We start from the raw sequence: 23,362 nt of genomic DNA, 5'->3' as shown, positions 1-23,362 counted from the left end.
CTATCTCTTAATGTGAAAGATTTAGTACTAGGTTAAAGAAAAGATGTGACTGTTGGTAATACGCAAATTTTTAGCTATCCAAAACATTCTCATTTTGTAGGTTCTTGTTTATAATTATATTAAGATTGGCTCAACTAGGCAACATCAAAAAACATTCCTATATTCATTATTACTTAGGTTATGACGCTTTCTCTGTTTTTTAGTTTTAAGTTTTTTTCTTGTTCATCCCCTTTTTTATTATGTGTTTTAAGATTTTTCATATTATATTATGTCATGACTAACCTGGCTCTTTACTTTATTACTTTTTTTCTTTAGGTCATTTCGTATGCATGAGTTCCAGATTTATAAGACAAACTATCCAAGTCAACCAACGTTATCCTCCTAACCATATGACGGGTGAGCTTTGTCTAATTTTCACTATCTCAAGTGGATACTACGCTTTGTGTAAACCTTGTGACTTAAGAAACACAATGTCTTGTATGTACCACAGTTTAATAAAATAAAAATTAACAAATAAGGAAATGAATATTGCATGTAATTTATAACATCTCCAACCCTAAAATCATTTTTCACACCAAAAAGGTGATGCAAATAGTGATTCATCTCCAATTGAACACCATTTTTTACAACAAAAAAATATTGGAAGCATATTTTCTTTTTCAAAAATACTCCTTAATCATCTGTTTGATTGTTAGGATATGGAATGGTATAATCCATCCTTTTATTTATAAAATACGTCAAAGGTTATATAATGTATATATGTTAAATGTCTTAAGTGCCCTTCTTTATTTTCTGATAATGATTACCCATTATACCCACCAACTCTATACTTGATGTTCTTTTGATTTCTTGGTTTTTGAAATTCTCAAAACATTATCATGAAAACTCACCAACTATACATATCCACTAACTATCATTGTATTTTAGTGGGAGGATTCAGAATGGAATTATAACTATAACCACCCTAACACTAAAACATTGCACCATTTCTATGTAAAATTTATACTAAACTCTTTTTATCTCCAACTACTCTCTAAAAACGTATTTTAATATTATAAGTTATAATATAATAATTATAAAAATAAACAAACCACTTAAAATAATATTCTTTTAATAAAATAAAAAAAGTGATTTTAGTGCAATGAATAGTACATCACCAAATATGAAAACCCATCAACTTATACATATCCACTAACTTTCATCCCTTCCACCATTGACTTCCAACTCTTCCATGGCAATAAATTGCTCCTGATTTATTAATTTGTAAATAAACTAGTTGCTTCATTATAACAACTCATCTATCCATCTCAATCTTTTTATAGATTAAGCTTAGTTGGGGTTGATAATGGGGAATCCAATGAATTTCGGGCTGCTTCTCATTTTCATATATGTTTTTTTGGTTGCAACCACATATACTTGTTTTGGTGTTGGGGATATGAGTGTCTTTTGCTCCCAGCAAGAGAAACTTGCTCTTCTCAACTTCAAACACCATGTCAAAGACCCTTCTGGAATGTTGTCATCATGGGTTGGCAATGACTGTTGCTTGTGGGAAGGAATCCAGTGTGACAATCTTACTAGAACCGTTGAAAGCCTTCATCTCAGAGGAGGCTTTTTAGTTGGTAATGAGGTGAACTCTTCTTTGGCACAACTGAGGAATCTAAAATATTTGGACTTGAGTGGGAATGATTTTAGAGGAAGCCGGATCCCAAAGTTCATTGGATCCTTCAAACTGCTGAGCTACCTCAATCTCTCTCATTCTGGTTTTCAAGGTATTATTCCTTCTCACCTTGGGAATCTTTCTAATTTGAAAGTTCTTGATCTCAGTGTAAATGAAGAGCTGATGGCAGATGACATGGCATGGACTCTTGGCCTTTTGTCACTCGAGCATCTCGTTTTGAGTTTAGTCGATCTTGGGGGAGCACAAAACTGGGACATTCTTTACACTAACCCTTTGCTAAAAGAGTTAAACTTGTGGGGATGTAAACTTTCCAACACTGATCTTGGACCCTTTCTTAATTCGACTGGAATACTTCCTAGCATCAAATACTTGGATCTTGGCTTCAATTATTTCATAGGTCCACTCCCTGGCTTTTTGCAAAATTTGACATCTCTAACATTCCTGGATCTTTCTCACTTTTATCCAAGTTTGGCGTGGAACTTTGGAAACTTGCTAAACACAAACCCTTCTTTATCAGTGCTGTTATTGTCACAGTGTAGGCTCGATAAGACGTTTCTTTCTTCACCTCATCTTAATTCCAGTACACATTCTAATATCCAACACCTGGATCTTAGCATGAATCGAATTGACAGCATATCTCCGTCTGTTTTAACAAACATGAGTTCCCTAAGAGTCCTTGACCTTTCGGGGAACATTATATATTCATCGGTTCCAATTATGCCTAGTCTTCTAGAGCTTGATCTTTCTGCTAACAGTTTTAAGAAGATTGAGCATCTTGGAATCTGGAGATGGTGTCACCTGAAACAATTGAGTGCATCATTCAATCATTTTGAAATAGAAATGATCGAATCACTAATGAACATATCAGAATGTGCCCAATATGCTTTGGAGAGGTTGGATTTACATGGGAGTTTAAATGGTACAATTCCAGAACCACTTGGAAGATTTGCCAATTTAAGAGACATAGATCTTTCAGTCAGTGAATTAACAGGTTCAATCCCTGAATCTCTTGGAGGATTAAGATTTTTAGAAGTGTTAGATCTATCTGATAACCATTTAACCGGCTCCATTCCGATATTCCTTGGTAAACTTTCCAAACTTGACCTTTCTTTTAACCAATTGAATGATTCGATTCCAGAATCCTTTGAAAAATTAACTGCGTTAACAGATTTAAATCTAGAATCCAATCAGTTAACAGGCTCCATTCCAAGATTCTGTGGGAAACTTGTAAAACTTGCCCTTTCTTTCAATAAATTGAATGGTTCAATTCCAGATTCTTTTGGAAAATTAACATTTTTAACACAAATGAATCTAGCATTCAATCAGTTAACGGGCCCCATTCCTACATTCCCTGTGAAACTTTCCAAAATTGACATTTCTTTTAATCAATTGAATGGTTCGATTCCAGAGTCACTTGGAAAATTAACAGCTTTAACAGATTTGAATATGAAATTCAATCGGTTAACAGGTCCCATCCCAACATCTATAGGAAGGCTTCTATCATTACAATTTATTTCATTGTCTTCAAATTTGCTAAATGGAACCATTCCAGTTTCTGTTGGACAACTTGCCAAACTCAATTTTCTAGATATCTCCAACAATTGTTTAGAAGGAGTAGTTTTTGAAGCCCATTTTTCCAATCTTTCGAAGCTGAAGCACCTGGATACTTCTTTTAACACTATGTTGATATTCAATGTTTCACATGAGTGGATACCTCCATTCGGATTAATATATCTTAATCTTAGTTCTTGCAATATTGCAAATGGATTTCCACAGTGGCTTCGAAATCAAAGGAATCTCAACTGGTTAGTGCTCTCCAATGCTACAATTTCGGGACCTCTACCCACATGGTTGCGGAGGATGCCCATCATTTCTTTCTTAGATCTCTCTCACAACAAACTCAACGGACCTTTGACAAACCTTCCTAATGGGGGGGATTTTAATGAGTTAGGGTATGATGGACCTTTGAAAGCATTATATATGGAATATAACCTTTTCAACGAGTCAATTCCAAGGTCATTGTGCAGATGGACATATTTACAACTTCTTGATCTTTCAGGGAATAGATTATCGGGCAAAATTCCCAAGTGTCTCGGGAATCTGAAAAACTTGTATTTCATGAGATTTAGTTCAAATGAGTTGTCTGGCGTCATCCCAGGTTCTATAGCTCTCATTTCTTCATCATTAATGTGGTTAGGTTTGAACAACAATAACTTTATTGGTGAACTTCCTCGAGAATTGGGGAATTTACGAGAATTAAGGGTCTTAGATTTGGGTGATAATAAGCTTTCTGGATACATACCTGAATGTATTGGAGAACTTAGGTTTTTGATGGTCCTTAGGCTACACAACAATAATTTTACAGGAAGAATTTCTAGTTCTTTGTGTAGAAATTCAAATCTTCAAATTTTGGACGTTGCACAAAACAACTTAATGGGAACCATCCCTCATTGTTTTAGACAGTTGAATGCAATGGTCAGCAGTATGCAACCACCTGATAATGAACTCCGTTATGATGAGAAGGTGATTCAGGTCATGAAAGGTGTTGACCTTGAATATGGAAGGAGTTGGACTATAGTTTTTAACATGGACCTCTCAAGCAATAAACTTGTTGGAGAAATACCGTTGGAGCTAACTGCACTTTCTATGTTGATGGGTCTCAATTTGTCTAATAATCATCTCAGTGGGCGTATTCCAGACAGCATTGGAAACATGAGGAAATTAGAATCTCTCGATTTCTCAAACAACAAGTTGATTGGAACGATCCCTCCAAGCATGGCAGCTTTGAACTTTTTGAGCCATTTGAATTTGTCACACAACAACTTGTCGGGACCAATTCCAACAGGAAATCAGTTGCAGACCTTTACGGATCCATCAATATATGCTGGGAACAAAGATCTATGTGGAGCTCCATTGCCAAACAATTGCTCTAATCATGAAGATTCGATGACATCAATCAAGAAGAGATATGAAGAAGGTGATGAGCGGATGAAGGTGTGGTTTTATGCGGACATAATGAGTGGTTTTGTGACAGGATTCTGGGGTATTATTGGAGTTTTGTTGTTCAAGAAGCAGTGGAGAAGGAAGCTTTTTATGTTTGCTGAGGAGACCATAGAGAAGATATATGTTGCAGTTGTGGTAAGAGTTTCCAAGATAAAGAGAAGAAGAGAAGCTGCGTAGATCCTTTGGATGCAAGTAATTATCAACTAGTATTTGAATGTTATATTTGTATCATTGTATGACATTTGTAATATAAATGTTGTTTAAATGTAAAATCTCATCTTTTGTTTTTTTGTATGTTTCTATTTTTCTTATTTGTCTTCCAATTTTCAATCCAGATGTTCTATCTTTATTGTAATCCGCTTATTTACTTGTATCATTGTACTGGTTTCCTTGATTTCAATTGGGTGTATGCTCTTTGGCAATGTATCAATGCATATTTTGGTTAGCTCAGTTTGGTTTGTGTATGTCCGTGTAAGATTGATGTTGAATGAATAATGACAATATGTTGAATGAATAATTGCTTGCACATTCTTTTTTAGTGGTGCATGTAGTTTGATTTGTGAAATATCAGAGACTGATACTAACAGGTGGGAGTTTGGAAATGGATGACTTTTAGGAGGGAAGAAGTAGCTTTTGAAGAACATCTAAACGCATAAGTCCAATTTGTCTCAGTAGGGAATGGGTTGATTCAGCTGAAGCTGTAAAACAATGATTCGGTAAAGAGAAGACATATATAATACAAGAAGTTATCCAGTTAGAACACCAGCATCATGAGATACATCAGTATTTGAAATCAATCAATATATAAAAAATGAAAGCACCCTAGCATAGACAGAAAGCATATGATTTTGTGCTTGGCTGGTGTTTCAAAACCGACATATGTATATTCTATATGAAAAAAGTAAGAGCTGAAGCTTTACATTACTTCTCAAAGAACCACTTGGTAGTTCGTTAAACATCAGTATCACATTAAAAATTTTCTTGCAGTTTATGACTTGGTTTTGATTCGGAGATCCTGCCTTGAATGGAAAAAGAAAAATGTGTTGGGTATTGAATCAGAAATTTTAGAGTAAATTACTGAAATCGTCCCTGTGGTTCGGTCAAAATTATACGTTTGGTCCCTAACTTTTTTTTTTTGCACTCGGATCGTCCATGTGGTTTGCTTTTGTTGCGTTTTTCGTCCCTATGGTTTGGTAAAAGTTGCATGTTTGGTCCCTAACTTTATGTATATAAGGGACGAAAAATGCAACAGAATAAACCACAGGGACGAAAAACGCAACAAAATCAAACCATAGGGACGATCCGAGTGGAAAAAAAAAAGTTAGGGATCAAACGTGCAATTCTAACCAAACCACAGGGACGATTTCAGTAATTTACTCTTAATTTTAGGCTGATTTCACAACAAAGCAAAGAATCTTTCATAACCGGTTCCTAACTAGCCTTGCTTTATTGTTTTCATTACATTCTCTTCTAGCTTGTCTTGTTTTTGTATATCCACTTGGAACAAAAAAAAACTGCAACATCATGGTCTTTCACATGTGCTGAATATAAATTATTGAAATCTACTCAATGCTAAGATACATGAACTCACTTTGGTTTCGGTTGAGTAAATAACACAAATAAACCTAGGATTCTGACCACTAATTTTCTCGTACGGCGCACAACTAGAAAAAGGGATAACTTCTGATGGACAAAGATGTCAGTATTCCGTCGAAGATGGCCGTTACCGACGGATTTGAGGTTATCGGGTTTAGGCCTAGCAATCAGATTCGGGTTGGCGGGTTAGAAAACATTAACTCAACCCCACCCATATAATATATGGGTTGGCGGGTTGGCGGGTAACTTGTTTAAGTATATGAGTTTGTGGGTTCACAGGTCAATGAGTCGAACCTAACACGTATAATCCGTTTAATAAATAAGCAACACATTTTAAAAAAATAAAGTTTGTTTTCAACAGAAAGTCATAAAATGATTAAAATCATTAACATCCAAAAGAGCTTTTTAACAGAGTCATAAAGTCGTTAACATCCAAATAAAATTGAAAATATAAAAACATTCATATAAAGTACAATTGTTCAAAAGTATTCAAAAGCCCATTCAATAATTTATTCATGCTAGAATTCCCGTTTCTTCTTCCAACACCGACTTCTTAATGATGACCTAAAAATAGAAACAATATGCAAAATTAAACTTATGATCTCTAGAAAGCTACATAAATAATTTTATGACTTCTACTATAACATCTCAATTTTCAATGCCAAAAATTTCATTTTTTTTTTTTAATTACGAGATTCATAACATAGTTTACCAAACATTGCCAATGTCATATCAATTTATAAAAATCATAAAAACGTGTCTGAAAATCATATCATCAAAAGTAATAAAAATCAGAGTACAATGCCAGAAATCTCCACGCGGAATCCACATTAGTGTGTGTGATGCGCTGCTACACCGCCGGCTCCTTTCCCTTAGACGAAGAAGTACCTGAAACAAAAACTGAAACTGTAAGCACAAAGCTTAGTGAGTTCCCCCATCATACCCATACCAAATAATACATAATCGTCGGTATCTTTCAATGGGAACTACCCTCCCATTCTGTATCTTTCAGCCGGTAATTGGGAACTACCCTCCCCTTCGGTATCTTTCATACGATAACCGGGAGCTACCCTCCCATTCGGTATCTTTCAACCGGTATCTGGGGACTATTCCACCCCTGGTATTACTAATACATATCAATTACAACAAGCATATCAAATACAATGATCATATCAAGCATAGTAATCATATCACACATCAATCCTAGATGATTATCACAAAGACAACCATCTACACTGCACCCTTGCTAGTGGGTCGGCATTGTGGCCGTAAACCCATCCCTACTAGAAGGAAACTCACCTCCATGTTGTGTAGTGTCGGCACTATCCTCAGTGTGAAAGTCGGCTCTTCTCGACTCCTCAATCTCTACACAACAATCCCTCTAAGTTATCAACTTGTACTCACAACCCCTATAAGGTTCAAATTGAATCTAGGTCAAAGGCAAAGTCAAAGTAAAACCCTGGTCAAGTCATCTTTTGGTCGACCAGACTCGCCGAGTTGGTCTGCCACCTCATCGAGTCCCTTCGTCCACAAAATACTACAAACATGTCCCCACTCGTCGAGTTTAGCAAGAGCATGATGAGTTCACCTTCAACAACACTTCAATCAATCTTCATCTAACTCGCCGAGTTCTTCCTTGAACTCGTCGAGTCCATCTTCAAAGATTGGGAGATTGCCTTGGAATCGTCGAGTTTGTTCTAACACTCGTCGAGTCCCATGATTCCCAAGTCCCTTAAGAGCTTAAACAACTGAGGGACCTTCCATAGTATCATCTGGTCCTTCGACAGAAGGGACTTAGCGGTCATTACACCCCGACTCACCGAGTCCTAAGAATGACTCGTCGAGTCCATCCTTGACCATTACTATATAGTTGATTTAAATGGGTCTTAACACATCAAAACCATAGATCTGGCCTCCTAATGTCCATTTTACACGTAAAGCCTCAACACTACTACAAAAAGCCACATAGAACCCACTTTACAGGACCCGGTTTTATAAAAAACCGGGTTATATTATATAAAAACCGGGTTTTATAGTGGGAAGTGTAATATGACCCGGCTTAAAGCGAACAAGCGGGCTTTATGCTAGATTTAAAAAACCCGGTTTATATTGACATAACCGGGTCTTTTAGCTATAAGGTTGTATAACCCGGTTTTCTAATACAAACGTGTTTTATGGGTACAAAAAGTGGTTTATAAGATGACTAAAGGATCCAATTTTTCTAAAACCAAACTCTATTTCGCCAACCCCCATTTTTTTGATGTGTTTATTTCCAAATCATAGCACTGGGGACATGGCGCCATATTTAATAATCTCTATGTAATTACAAATTGAAAATAACATTCTCATTTTTTCAACAAACTCTGTAAGTATTGTATATACATAAACCGATTTAAAATACACAATAGTACACTGCCACTTAACCTAAACCATTATTAGTTTCCAACACAATAAAGTTTTTTACATTAAAGTATACAAGATTACTATTAAAATTTATTTCAACAAAACAATAGTGGGAAGACTTACATTTAAAATCATTTAAATAAAAACTACAAACAATATACAATAGTCAATAATATTAACAGGTAAACAACAAGACTCTTGGGATCCAAAAATCTCATTCTTAAAGTTTCAATTATTTACTTAACAGTACCTATAAAACAGATAACATGCAATAAAATTATAACAAGTAATTACATCAATAATAACCAGATTTGCAATAACGGTTTTTAATCAATTCTTTTATTTCCTAACAGCTTATTAGGATTCTTCGCAGCATCCATCTTCAGTTCATTCTTGAGTTGGCACTTGAAATTTGATTCTTGAAACTACTCTTCAATTTGTACTTCAAGAATCAAGTCAAATATGTGCAGTAATTGGCAGAAATTCAATAATCAAATTAGAAATTTGTATGCAGTTGAAATCGGATGTAAGATTATATATTGCTTAGTTAAAATGTTTAACTCGTCAAGAAAACCATCAGGTAAAATCAAAGACAAACTTTCACCTTTAGTTCTTTAAATAGGATGAGTCTTAAACATACTTTCAAAACAAGTCACACTAGGAAGTCATATGACCCGTTTTCAACAGGCACGTGTTTTTACTTCATTTAGCAAGGCCTTTTTACTTCATCTAGCAAATGCAAATGTGGCTTAATGACTTTTTTTGTTTTGAACAACTATGACTTTATTAAGCACACACAAGAGGAAGTTGGAACAAAGTCCAGTATTAAGCAACAAGAAGAGCCAAAGAAACAAAAGCTAAGCTAAACAAACAAACAGAGAACTAAAAGCAATATGAAAACACCCCACAAGGGTAAAAAGGTCCAAATAGCAAAGATTTATCCCACTAGCAACCAATAGAGAGCACTGCAAACCAGGACAAAAGCAAACGGATGAATAGAGGCAGAAAACTTCAGTCAACAAGCACCACACCAAAAAATGCCAATCAGGGGCAAAATGGTCAATAAACCAAAAAAAACCCCACCAACATGTAGAAAGCAAATAACAAGGAGCACAAATAGAACCAGAGAAGATCAAAAAAGTATGCCAGCAGCTCCAAAGAACACCGGATAGATGATGCCTGCATATTTCACTATTTAATATCCTTATCACGTTAAAATTCATGGACTCTGAAAAAAAAAACTGATAAGATATATATTACTCAAATACTTAACCGTTCATGGATAAAACTTTAAATTTTAAAGTTCAAAAGATATTGATAAAAGCATGGACTGAAAGATAATGACCATTGATTCCAATGATTATCTACTTAATTGCTATATTTTCTTCCATTGACGCACACATAAAAACAGAGAAACCATATGAAAAAAGTTGAAGTTATTCATCCATTAGCATAGAGAGAAAGTCAAGTAAAATTACACGTGCAGAGAATCCATAAATCTTGTATGAAGGAGATGAAAATCGTATGATACAGCACATGTATTCTTCTATTCTTCTTCATTAAGTTTGAGTATGTATCTTTAATCTTATTGTAGACTTGTAGTGTGTTAATTTAATCATATGTTTAATTTAGAATTTTTTTTAACAGTTGAGGTGTGTGGTCAGCCTCAGATTTTCACATTTGAAAACTTACATAAAAGTTGAGCAGAGTCAGAAGCTGTGAACGGCATAGACCATTGCAAAGGTTCAGCTTCCTCAACAACCAAAGCTATCTCTAGTCTTGCTGCAGCCTTCCAAATATCCCCTGGAATTATAGATAACATTAATCCTTTCCCTTTAATCTTTGGCACACACATTCAAAGGTAACTTCCAGATAAGAACATAAAATTTCGTTATATTTAAGTAGAATTGAAAATCTAAGACAGTGTTCCAGACAATGAATATCACAGGAATATTTGTTGAGACTTATTGAATCATAATATTTTTTTATGTAATTACAGATGGATCTTAGTTACTGGAAACATGGAAATAAACGTTCAGACTATAAAAACTTGCAGGCTCACCATTGTGTGGACGTTATGCATATCGAAAAAAGTGTTTGTGAAACCTTGATAGCCTTAATGTTGAACATCAAGGGAAAGTCAAAAGACGGATTTAGTCTTCGAGAAGATGATGTTGACGACACCACTCACTTACAGTCAGATCATGCTGAAGGACTATGATTATATTAACCCAATGATAAGCTTGGACTGTTTGGCCAGGTCTATCTAACGAGCCTTTTATTTGAATAAGGATTATTATCCGGTTGTTTAGTTATTTGTTTAAACTAAGATACTTATTTCTAATTTATAGGATCTTGTTTAAGATTGTCTAGTAGGTCATTATAGATATGGTGCACCATTGATTCCTATTTTTTAAACAATTAATAAAGCTAATCAAAGACTATTTTGGAGATTACATGTTCTTGAAACAGGCCTAAGGACCGAATATCATAGCTATCTTCCACATACTTTGTAAAGTAAAACAAGTTATTCAATATGAAATGTGAAAGTGATTGTAAATTTGCACTAATTTAGTTGTCATCAATTGATTAAAGATTATGAATTTGAAACTTTATAGGAATATGAAGTAAAATTATAAATCATATGAACTTTAAAAGTCAAAACAAATTGGTGACCTTTTATGTTGTTAAAATCAGAGGTAACATTGATGTAGATTTGGATCAGTAAACACTCCTTAGTTCTTACTTAAAAAATACATCATCAATACTTGTTAACCTTTTATGTCCTACCAAAATGGAATATGCTAATAAAGCAAAATCAAGATTTAATTCACAATATACAGCACCAGAATCACGAATTACACCACACTGGCAAAGGAACTCCTTGTCTGACAAGCTCTATTGTTCACTCACAGATATGCATACAAACATTTTATTGAAACAGTTAGATATGATGCTTATAATTAACAGAGGTAAAAAAAGTTGTGATGTTACTATCAAGTTGGAGAAGAATATAAGAGGGTTAATAGCATTTATCATAGCATGATATGGGTACCGATGTGTGAGGGAAAATGATAAAGCAAAATTAATCTTAACGTTATCAATTAGCCTTCACTTTTTAAAAGGACAACTAATATTATAATAAAAATCATATATTTAAATTATAAAGCTGATAAATCTCATGAAGATACACACACACACAAAAAAATTATAACAAAATAAAAAAACAGATCGGAAGATTATCAAGAAAAAATATATTACAGTTTTAGCATATCATAGAATAAGCTGTTCTACCAAAAACACAGAAGACTATCACTAAAATAAATTATATATAAAACTAAAAACATAACCAATCATAAACAAACTTTTAATTTTAAAACTTAACAGATATTGATGCAACTATTTGGGAGGATAATTACCACTAATTCCTAAGATTATGTTGTTCATTCCTATTTATTCCTCCCATAACACACACAAAGCATACACGGGAAAAAAATCAAGAGAAGGAAGCTAGAAGCTGCTTGGTATGTATCTCCAATGCTAATCAAATGTAGTTTTAATTGATTTACAATTCTTTACTATTCCAATAGGTTAAACGAGAAAATATTTTCATAAGTTTATTTTTTTCTTATACATGCAGAAAATCAAAAGATCACATACGACTGGGATGGAAACTATTAGCTACAGCACATGTGTTCTTCTTTATTAAGTCCAAGTATGTACCTCTAATCTGACCATAGTGTTTACTCTGGTTTAGCTTTTATAAACTACAAATTGCAGTGCATCACACCAGTATCTATTTTGGCAATCTAAATAAATGGGTTCAAAGATAAGAGTTATGGTCCTTCAGTAATAAAACACTTTAGAATTTAGTTTCCTTTTTCGATTCTTTTTTATTATATTTTATTGTAAAATTAAAATGTATTTGGTACTTTTAAACAGATAATGTAAATTTAAAAGTCATAGCAAATGGTAACTAGTAAAGACAATAGAAACACCTTAAACCTTAAGTGGTGACATCGATTTCTTCTTTTTTTCCTGTTTCTTCTATGAAACCTGGAATAACCCTGTACGAAAAATAAGACATAAAGAAACAAATATAAGTGAAATTTAATACTTGTATTCAAATGCTAATCTGAAAAATAACAAGAGAGCAGCAAGCTGTCAAACCTATCTCTAGAGCCTTTTGGGGTTATATGGTGAAAGGTTGCAGGGGCGACTCACATTCAGGGATAGTAATGGTTATGAAACATAGATATCTAGTTGGGCTTTTGGGGGCACAAGATACAGAATATGGCAGATTGAAAGAAGGAATCAACTGATTGGTAAAAGATCGCCTTATGAGATTATGTTTCGGAGGTTTTGATATGTGGATGTGGTAGAGTATGAAAGACACGATGCAGTCATTGATAGGGTAGAAGTAGAAGGTGAAAGAGGCCTTTGGCGGGAAAAATAAAGAAAGTCCCGCCTTCCACTAAATTAGTTTTTTCTATAATATTTGATGTTATAAAAAAGTTATTTATATACGTTTCTGTTTAATATATATCAATTAGATAAACTATTTTTAATTACTCATATAACAAATAATATGATTTGTTTTAGTATTAAAACCCAATCAAAATAACAATGGATTAATAATAATAATAACAATAAATTATTTTATTACGTAATTCGTTATATGACTTGATTTTCTGTGTGTTTGAATATTGCAGGAATATTTGTTGAAGCTTATTGAATCATCAAATAATACATTACTCATCTTGTCTATCGAGTGAGGATAAGGTATTTTTATTACTTTCAAACACTCGGTCATATTTTCGTAAGATTAAATTTGTATTAGGTAAATTACAAATGCCTTTAGATGTATTCTTAGTCCTACATGCATGTTATTAATATATGGTTGATGTGATAACAGATGGATCGTAGTTATTGGATGTATAGAATTAAACGTTCATGTGATGAATATTTGGCATGTCTGGGTGGTTTTCTTAAAGCTGCAGAGGAACATCGGGTGAATAAAGGAGAAAGCTACATATGGTGTCCTTGTGTAGATTGTCAGAACTGTCATATGTACACTGATTCTGCTAAAGTACAGGAACATTTAATAATTCGTGGGTTTATGAGAGATTATATATGTTGGTCACGACATGGAGAGACATTGGTTAATGATAATGAGGTTGTTTCAAAGTTTAATAATGATAATAATGATTCAAACAATGACAAGTACGATGACTTATCTGGAATGTTACATGATTGGGAGGACAATGTCGCTGAAAAGGATTATGAAAATTTTCAACAATTATTTGATGACTCAGAAAAACCGTTGTATACCGGGTGTATGAAGTATACCAAATTATCTGCTATTTTGAAACTATTTAACCTAAAAGCAAACAATAGTTGGAGTGATACAAGTTTCACAAATCTTCTAAAGCTTTTGAATGATATGCTTCCTGAAGATAACGAGTTACCTATTTCAACATATCAAGCAAAAAAACTAATGTGCCCAATGGGAATGGAAATCGAAAGAATACATGCATGTCCAAATGACTGTATGTTATACAGAAACCAGTATGCAGATCTAGATAAGTGTATCACATGCGGTACATCACGGTATAAGAAGAATAATCATACAGAAGAAACCAATGATGTGAAAAAGAAAGGTCCACCTGCTAAAGTATTGTGGTATTTGCCTATTGTGCCTAGATTGAAGCGGTTATTTGCAAACGCCAAAGATGCAAAATTAATACGATGGCATGCTGATCGTAAAATAGACGAAAAAATAAGACATGTGGCTGATTCCCCTCAATGGAGAAATATTAATTCCAATTTTAAAGAATTTGGTCGAGAAATTAGAAATATTAGGTTCGGACTTAGTTCTGATGGAATTAATCCATTTGGAAGCCTAAGCAGTCGTCATAGTACATGGCCGGTTCTTCTTTGTATCTACAATCTCCCACCTTGGTTATGCATGAAAAGAAGATACATCATGATGTCATTACTAATTCAAGGTCCAAAACAGCCGGGAAATGATATCGATGTTTATTTAGCTCCATTAATTGAGGACATGAAAAAATTATGGAGTCCGGGTGTCGAAGTGTATGATGCATATAGTGGGGAAAATTTCCAACTTCGGGCCATGATTTATTGCACCATAAATGATTTTCCAGCATATGGGAATTTGTCTGGATACAGCACAAAAGGAGCAAATGCATGTCCAATTTGTGAAGATGATACACAATCGTTATGGTTGACAAATTGCAAGAAAAATGTATATATGGATCATCGAAGATATCTTCCAAAAAATCACCCATATCGCAAGAAAAAAAAGGTGTTCAATGGTAAAACTGAGGAGAGGACAGCAAGGAAACCATTACGAGGAGAAACTGTATTTTCTCGTGTTGAAAATCTAAACGTGACATTTGGAAAATTCAAAGGTAATGGTAAAGGAAAACGTAAACGTAAACGTACAGGTACAATTCCTCCTAAAGTTATTTGGAAGAAAAGATCTATATTTTGGGAGTTACCATATTGGAAGCACTTGCAGGTTCGCCATTGTCTTGACGTTATGCATATTGAAAAAAATGTTTGTGAAAGCCTGATAGCCTTATTGTTGAACATTAAAGGAAAGTCAAAAGACGGGATTAATGTTCGAGAAGACATGGTTGAAATGGGAATTCGCCCCGAGCTTGCTCCTATTAGGAATCCTGGAAAGCGTACGTATCTGCCAGTAGCTTGTTATACCATGTCAAAGGATGAGAAAACAAAATTTTGTAAGTGCTTACATGGTGTAAAGGTTCCATCAGGCTATTCTGCTAACATTAAGAAGTTAGTGTCAATGAAAGAACTAAAACTATTTGGTATGAAGTCCCATGATTGTCATGTTTTAATGGCACATATGATTCCCATTGCAATTCGTGGAATACTACCGGACCGAATTCGACACACAATCACAAAGCTATGCTTGTTTTTCAACATGATTCATTCTAAAGTTATTGATCCCGAGGTATTAGATTCATGGGGAAGTGATATTATCTTGACATTATGCCAACTCGAGATGTATTTCCCACCTTCATTTTTTGATGTCATGGTTCATCTAACATCTCATATTGTTAGAGAGATAAAGTATTGTGGGCCAGTATACTTACGATACATGTATCCATTTGAGAGATATATGGGCGTCTTAAAAGGGTATGTAAGGAATAGACATCGACCAGAGGGTAGTATTGTTGAAGGATATGCAACAGAGGAGGTAATTGAATATTGTACTGACTATTTACAAGGTGTTGATAGCATTGGCATTCCAAAATCTCGACATGAGGGTAGACTTGTAGGGAGTGGGACTATTGGACTGAAAAAGATCATTCCAAATCGAGAAGACTTACAACTTGCACATTTTACAGTCCTACAACATATGACAATCATTGCTCCATTTATAAATGAGCACAAAAGAACACTGGAATTGTCAAATCGCGGTAGGAGCAATAGATGGTTGGTTAAGGAACATAACAAAACGTTCTCACAATGGTTAAAAGACAAAGTGAGAGCAAGTTATGGCATCGACAGTGTGGATCAAGCTGTAGTACATCTAGGGAATGGTCCTGAAGATTTTGTGGCAACTTACCAAGGATATGACATTAATGGTTATACATTTTACACTAATAAACAAGATGGAAAAAGTACACTTCAAAATAGTGGTGTAATAGTAATAGCGTCAACTGAAGTATATGGAGATAGTCATGATACAAGGGTGAGGATCGCCAAAGAATCATACTATGGCGTCATTCAGGAAATATGGGAATTGAAATATGATTCCATCATTATACCTATGTTAAAATGCAAATGGGTTGACAACCAACGAGGTGTTAAAGTTGACAATGATGGTTTTACAGTTGTTGACCTTTCCACAAACGGATATGTATCAGAACCATTCATCCTAGCTAAACAAGCTACTCAGGTATTCTATGTTGAGGACCCAAAGGAATCGGGAAAGCACATCGTTATGCATAGCAAACGACATATACTTGGTGTTGATGATGTTGTGGACGAGGAAGAGTACGACCAGTTTGATGAACTACCCCCATTTTCTATCGACATTCCATCTTCAAATGATGATGTTGACGACACCACTTACTTACGGTCAGATCACAATGAAGGAATATGGATATCATAACCCACACCTGGGGAAAAAATGAAGAGGATTTGAGTGAGGTCTCAGACAAAGATATGATTGACGATGAGACGTGTCATTATATAATATGTTTTAGCGTCGTTTGAATTTTAATTATTTATGTTTGTATTAATGTTTTAGTTTGAACATGTTTCCATGAATGTTTTTTTATTTTCATTTGGATGTTTAAGACTTAAGTATCTAAAGTTCGGATATGTTTGCATCAAGAATTTATTCATGTTTAATTATCAAATTTATTTACGGAATCTGACCCACGAACCCAAATATGGCCCACGAACCTATGAACCCAAATCTGACCCAATAACTTATGAACCCAAATCTGACACAGGAACTTGCCAACCCGTGAACTTATATAAATATGTGGGTTGACAGGTCATATATGGGTTTATATTCTAAACCTGCCAAACCATGACCTTTATAGTTAAATGGGTCGTGTTCGGGTTGATATATTTTGACTCGCTAACCCGCAACCCATCAACTCGATCACGACACGATTGTCAGGTCTACTTTTAATCATATAATGTTGTTTAGGAAAAGAAAACTTAGGCGCTGTTTGGTTCATAAAATGTTGCTAATGGAATTTGAACTGGAATTGGAAAAGGAATCTGTCAGGAATTTGAATCCAATTCCATATGTTGTTTGGTTGGCATGACATGGAATTTGACTTAATTCCAAATTTTGTTTGGTTTGTAGGAAATACAATTGGAATTCATGTAAAATGACAAAATTACATTTTTTTGGTCTATTCTGCAAAAATTTACATTGTTTTATAACTTATATGTAAAGATACACTATATAAATTATAAAAACAATAGAAATTTGGCAGTCGTGGCAGTGGTGGTGGGGGACGGTGGCGGTGGTAGCGACAACAATGTTGGGTGGTAGTGACGGTGGTGGTAGTGGTGATGGTGGCGGTGATGACATTGATGATGGTGTTGCTGGTGGTAGTGGCGACTGGTGGCAGTGGTAGCAGTGGTGGTAATGAAGATGGTACTAGGATACTTATTCATAATTTTAATTTACATGATCTTATCTAGGGTTGTTTCGCATGTCACTATAAAAATTTAAGGAAAGGATATCATCAATCCGTGACCTATGTATAATTAACTGGGTTTGATCGGGTTGGTATATTTTGACATGCCAACCCGAACATGACTCGATTGCACAACCTACTTTTAATGATGTTTAAAAAAAATCTTAATATTTTCAACGTCCATTTTATACAAAAAAAGTCCTAAATTGAAACCTGACTCGTTTACAGCTAATCAAGCTGAATTTCATATTTATTATATATTAGAAATGAAGATTTGGATCCATCGAACCAACCCTATACCGTACCGACGTCAGATCAAACCAAGTTTTTTACTCAATGGGCCGGCGATTTGACTACCTACCACACCATCAGGCTGTGCCTTAACAGGGGATTCCTCCTCATCGTCCTGACTATAATCTGGTGCCTAAAACCCTTATCTTTTCCTCGATTTTCCCTATCCCCTACCTCATATCAGGAGGTCGGCAAGTCATTGCGAAGGCAACATTACTCGTATACACGACTCTACATCTCGATTGGTCCTCTTCCCCAAAACAACAGGACAAAATTCTTCACAGCATCTCTCCTCTCGTAAGTATACTTCCCGATCATTTAATCTTTCCCACCGTCTCCTACAGTATCGTGAATTCTTGTCACGAAAGATGTATGCTATTTGAATCACTTTTTGTTGATGAACAATTATAGATATCAGTTGTATCATCTTCCTCGTTGGTTATGTTTACTTTTTATTGGTAATTTATCATTTTTTGCTTTAGATTAAACTGATTTGAATGGTAATTTGTTGCTTAATCATTGATACGAACACCTCCTGATGGAGATTTGCCATCTCTAATAAGGTTGTATGAATCACACGCTTCCTTTTTAATTCGATAATCTGTTTTGCTTAAAAGTGATGATGAGTTCCCACAAGAAAGCTTCTAAATTTGTAGTGGGATTTGAGTATCGAGTTAAACTTTGTCATTTAACTTATTCTAAATCTATTCTCTTTTGTTATCCAATTTATGTATGAACAACCACCACTACAAAAAGCGCTAAAAGACCCGGTTAAATAGCTTAAAGAAGCCGGTTTTGCAACCGGGTTTGATGCTAGCGAGTCCTATGTGAAATCTGGAATAGGACCCGGTTCTAAACCGGGTCTTTTTATTACAAATAGAGCCCGGTTTGCTTTTACATAACCGGGTCATATAACACTCCCTGTGCTAACTATGTAGGAATATTAGAACCGGTTTTCTCCAATATAACCGGGGCATATGAAAACAAAATATATACCGGTTCATACAAACAACCGGGTCATAATAGACTTTTACCCTTTTTTACACAATAGGTTTAGAACCTGGTTTCTAAATAAGCAACCGGTTCCTTTTAACACTCTTATATATTTTTAATATCATTTTATAAAAATAACAGTACAATACTTATAAACTATCAATTTATAACACATACTGTAAAAATAAACAATGTTTTTATGTGGAAATGTTAAATAAACCATAATAGTCATTGATTAAAATATAATCAAACAAAGACAATTGTCTAAGTAGCAAAAGAAATCATGGATTTGGTAATTTCATACATCATACAACTTGCATGAAAAATTACAAATAAAAAAAGAAAAAAAAAACATTTGTCATGACTTGGCATAGGGATTGTCCAAAAAATCAATTGTAGTGAGTTTCTTCTAAATTCCCTGAAAAATAAACAAATGAAAGTAAAAATGTAAGAACTCCAACAAAAATAATTAAACCAAAATTAGGAAGTTTTGGAATTCATTAACTAACCATATATGTTTTTTATAGGACCACATCATTCATAAAGTTATTCAAAAACTCTCTAGACCAGATAGCAACAGTTGCAACCAACATCTTTTCTTCAAAGGGACTTTTGTCATCCCAAATGCTACCGGACTATATTAAATGTAAAATTAAACATATTCATTAACAAACCAAATATTTTGTTGCAATAAAAAAAATCAACAAATATTAAAAAAGTACTTACTTTACTTGGAAATCCATGTTGTCTTGTCGTCAAGAAATCAAACATCCAGCGCATAACATAATGTCCGCTCTCTAAACCACCAAGTTGTTGGTTGCACTAAAAATTGTAGCAAAAAGTAAACACTAATCACACAAATGAAACTACAACTATTTGTTTTGGTATATAACAAGATGAATTACCTCAGCAAAAATCCAGCCAATTGGAGTTGAAGTGTTTTTTTCATACCTCATGAAAGCCCTTAAAAGAAATAAACAAGTGTTGTGTTCAAAATAATAAAAAGATTTATATATTGCTTTGACGTAAGTAATTTCTTACATGTCCACATGTTTTTTGAGCAGGTAATGGTAGTCGGCAGACTTTTCAATACGATCCTTAAGAGAATCCAAAATATAGACAACACGATTGCGAAAGGAAATCACCAAGAGCACCCAATGCTTACTAGAAATGTTTAAACATTTAGTATAAATAATAAGGAAAAAAAACAAAAAAAAAATAATAATAAAGATAAGAAATTATTGTACTTTTGCAAATATGGTGCAATGAGAAACAATTTTCCGTGGTGCAAACGAATGGAATCAACAAGATAACTAACGACACCCTCTGGGTTTTTCTGGCATGCCTCTCCTAGAATATTATAAGGGTTCAAGAAAGCACATTTGTTCATACGTGTCCGAACCATTGAATGAAGAATCCTACAAACAAGAAAACAAAAAATGTTATGGTCAACTAATAATAGCAAAATTTTTATGTACTTACAATTGCCAAGCAGTTATGATGGAAGCATCAATTGTTTGTTTTCTCAGCAGTCGAAAATATTCTTCACATGTAACCGAAAAATCATATGTCCCGACTTCCAAAATCCCAGAATCGGCTACAATGTTAACCACTTGGTTGGTCTTCAAGCAATCACGAAGATATTCAATCGGCCTCGCCTTGCTGGATGTTTGGTTGGGTATATTCTTTTTTGTACCAGCCCTTGAAATTGTTGGCACCAAACTTGTGGTTGGGATTTGTTTCTTCGCTCTTTGTTCCTACATTTTAATTCATTTAACGATCAAATACAATTATAATTTGTTGTTTACATAGTAGCTTAAAAAGTAAAGGATAATGCATATATACGTTTGCAGGAATAATTGCAATCCGGGGCCATTGAATTACAGTGCCAACCGCCCCTTGTAGGTTAGCAACTTCTTTTGTCATCACAGGAACAGGAAAATTTTCATATCTACTATCGATGTCGTCTATCAGAACCTTCAGGTGATTTTCTCTTAAAGGCAATGTGTGTATTAACCCATTCCCATATGGAAAGACCAATCCCTTGGCACATTTTTGGTCCAACTCCCCATAGGGTAACACCAATTCACAAGGGGTAGGCATCTGTACACATAGTAAAACAATAATAAAAATAAAAGCTCTCTGAAGGATAATAAACAAAAAAAGTGCATAATAATATAATAACTATATTTAAATTTTTAACCATTTTAAGTATATCTATTATTGTTCAAAACCTTCTAACAAAACATTTTAATTAAATAAATAAAGTCTTTTGTCTAAAACATAATTCTTACAATGTTGCATTTTCTATCACAAATATTATATTAAAATAATTTGTGCAATTATAAGAATATACAAAGAAATACATTACCACTTCTAATGATATGGAATAAAAAAATATTTAACATCCAAGAAAAAAATATTAGTTAAATCAGTTAAACAAGTATACTATCACTAAAAAAAACAATTAGATAAACATTAGTATTCAGTTTTGTTGCTCATCCCTAGTCCTAAGCATAATTTCTCTACAAACAGGTTAACAGGTTTAGTTTTTATTGTTTCTAGATGTTACCGGAAAACAAATACACTCAATTACCTTGATCGCATCCAAAGCATCTAATGTTGGAGTCGAGCCACAATTATTTTGTTGAACCCCTAAGCTTACATCATCTGGGGCATGGTTCCTAGACCCCTGTTGTAAGTCAAAGTGTGCTTGTAGCTTTGCCAATTGGGAGCCCATCAGATCTATCGTTGTCTGCAGTTTAACAATAGTTTCGTTTTCATGTTTTTTCCTCTTTTTTTTTATCAGTCCCTTGCATCCCTTTTCTCAATCCAACATCATGACCAACAGCCCTGGTACGGCCCGGGTGCTCCGGTCCTATTACCTTTGTCAACAAGTCCTCTCCTGGACTGAGCTCCAAATCTCCTTCAGAGATTTGAGTCTGGACATCGACCTGTTAACAAAATCAGCAAACCAGTGAAAGTAATTACTTGAATATAAATGAATAAAAGAATTTACTTACAAGCTTGTCCACTATGGGTTGTATGGTAGGCGGTATTATGTTCAACCCCAACTCATTTTTAGATCTTCTACCCAAAACATAATGCAGTGAACGCTCGCTTTTTATCTGATACAATTGAGGTGTCAATTGACCAGATGCCATCTCTTGTTCCCACTCAGCTTTCTTGCCCCTATAACCAAGTGGTCCTACACGAGCAGGATTCTTATTATGCATCGAACTCGCCCTCGCTTTCTCACTTATCTCCTGCAAATGAAATTAATTAACACAGTTAAAAAATGCAACACAATAAGTAATATAATTACGTGCAATTAAAGTCCAACACACTTGGAACTCCTCTGATGATATTCTCTGTCTAAAGCTCTGCAATGTACTTCTTTCCAAATATGAGTAGGTCTCAAGTGGATCTCTTTGGTTATCACATTTCTTTTTAAGCCTTTTCTTGAAGGCTCTCCACTGGCTGTTGCATGTTTTAAGCACATCTTTTTTACGGTTGTCATTCGGAATATTCCAACGTTTCTGTTTTTGTTTTAGAATAAGGATACTAAGTATTAATAACACATCTTGATTAGATGAAAGTACATGTAATGGGTCTTATGTAGATAACAAACCTTAATCGCCAACCATAGCATATCTTTTTGAGCAATTGGCACTTTCTTCCAACTCGTATATTCAACAGAAATCATCGACCTCGTAATAACACCACACTCATTAGCAAACTTACTTTGTTTCTTCCCAACATGCTGACCAATATTATTGAAATCAACTTCTTGTGGCTCTTTATGGTCGACTAGTCTTGTGGCTGTTCTTTTTTTCCTCATTTGTGGTTGTGGCTGTGGTTGTAGTTCTGGTTCTTGTTGTGGCTGTGGTTGTGGTTCTACTTCTTGTTGTGGCTGATCATTCATCATGTTTATTCTGGAGGAAATATATACAACATAATATGAGACATCATAAATGTTACACTTCATGTGTTGTTACAGTAACTGCTTTTTAGATAAGTGTCAAATTTTCAATTGTTCACATGGTCAAATAAAATTTAGTTCTTGATTGTAAATATAAGAAAAATATTGTGTTTTGATCACTAGGGTCAAATAAAAATGAAGGAAACAGCTTTGAAAAGCTCTGAAAGTTCATTTCATGAGAAAGAGAAAGATCTT

At 34.4% G+C, this 23,362-nt stretch overlaps 4 protein-coding genes across 4 annotated transcripts; 2 read left to right on the top strand and 2 right to left on the bottom strand.

Moving 5' to 3' along the window:
- Positions 1-1,345: 1,345 nt before the first annotated feature.
- LOC111893273 (receptor-like protein EIX2) lies at positions 1,346-4,858 on the top strand. Its single transcript, XM_023889335.2, has one exon. The coding sequence runs from the start codon at positions 1,346-1,348 to the stop codon at positions 4,856-4,858; it is 3,513 nt and encodes a 1,170-aa protein (XP_023745103.1).
- An 8,737-nt stretch (positions 4,859-13,595) lies between these two features.
- LOC111893268 (uncharacterized) lies at positions 13,596-16,850 on the top strand. The gene has a single exon (XM_023889331.2). It carries the CDS (start codon positions 13,596-13,598, stop codon positions 16,848-16,850), a length of 3,255 nt encoding a protein of 1,084 aa, XP_023745099.2.
- Positions 16,851-19,135: 2,285 nt separating this feature from the next.
- On the bottom strand, positions 19,136-21,528 carry LOC128125881 (uncharacterized). Its single transcript, XM_052766641.1, has 5 exons — positions 21,031-21,528; positions 20,668-20,942; positions 20,433-20,603; positions 20,227-20,349; positions 19,136-20,007 (listed from the first exon to the last, which is right to left on the bottom strand). The coding sequence occupies exons 1-5, from the start codon at positions 21,286-21,288 to the stop codon at positions 19,983-19,985; spliced, it is 852 nt and encodes a 283-aa protein (XP_052622601.1). The 5' UTR covers positions 21,289-21,528; the 3' UTR covers positions 19,136-19,982.
- Positions 21,529-21,791: 263 nt separating this feature from the next.
- On the bottom strand, positions 21,792-22,448 carry LOC128128106 (uncharacterized). Its single transcript, XM_052766927.1, has 2 exons — positions 22,209-22,448; positions 21,792-22,139 (listed from the first exon to the last, which is right to left on the bottom strand). The coding sequence occupies exons 1-2, from the start codon at positions 22,419-22,421 to the stop codon at positions 21,966-21,968; spliced, it is 387 nt and encodes a 128-aa protein (XP_052622887.1). The 5' UTR covers positions 22,422-22,448; the 3' UTR covers positions 21,792-21,965.
- Between the last annotated feature and the right edge of the window lie 914 nt (positions 22,449-23,362).

Source organism: Lactuca sativa, chromosome 8 (assembly GCF_002870075.4).
Source record: "Lactuca sativa cultivar Salinas chromosome 8, Lsat_Salinas_v11, whole genome shotgun sequence".
NCBI lineage: Eukaryota > Viridiplantae > Streptophyta > Magnoliopsida > Asterales > Asteraceae > Lactuca > Lactuca sativa.
The sequence above is the reverse complement of the archived record's forward strand: the minus strand, read 5'-3'. Positions and strand labels throughout refer to the sequence as shown.

Excerpts from the sequence above, each read along its gene's own strand:
- LOC111893273 (XM_023889335.2), top strand. The coding sequence starts at position 1,346 with ATGGGGAATCCAATGAATTTCGGGCTGCTTCTCATTTTCATATATGTT.
- LOC128125881 (XM_052766641.1), bottom strand. The coding sequence starts at position 21,288 with ATGCCTACCCCTTGTGAATTGGTGTTACCCTATGGGGAGTTGGACCAA. Across the intron at positions 20,943-21,030 it reads TTGCAATTATTCCTGCAAAC|GAACAAAGAGCGAAGAAACA; the intron begins GTATATATGCAT and ends ATTAAAATGTAG. Across the intron at positions 20,350-20,432 it reads ATTGCACCATATTTGCAAAA|TAAGCATTGGGTGCTCTTGG; the intron begins GTACAATAATTT and ends AAACATTTCTAG.
- LOC128128106 (XM_052766927.1), bottom strand. The coding sequence starts at position 22,421 with ATGCATAATAAGAATCCTGCTCGTGTAGGACCACTTGGTTATAGGGGC. Across the intron at positions 22,140-22,208 it reads AACCCATAGTGGACAAGCTT|GTCGATGTCCAGACTCAAAT; the intron begins GTAAGTAAATTC and ends TTTTGTTAACAG.
- LOC111893268 (XM_023889331.2), top strand. The coding sequence starts at position 13,596 with ATGGATCGTAGTTATTGGATGTATAGAATTAAACGTTCATGTGATGAA.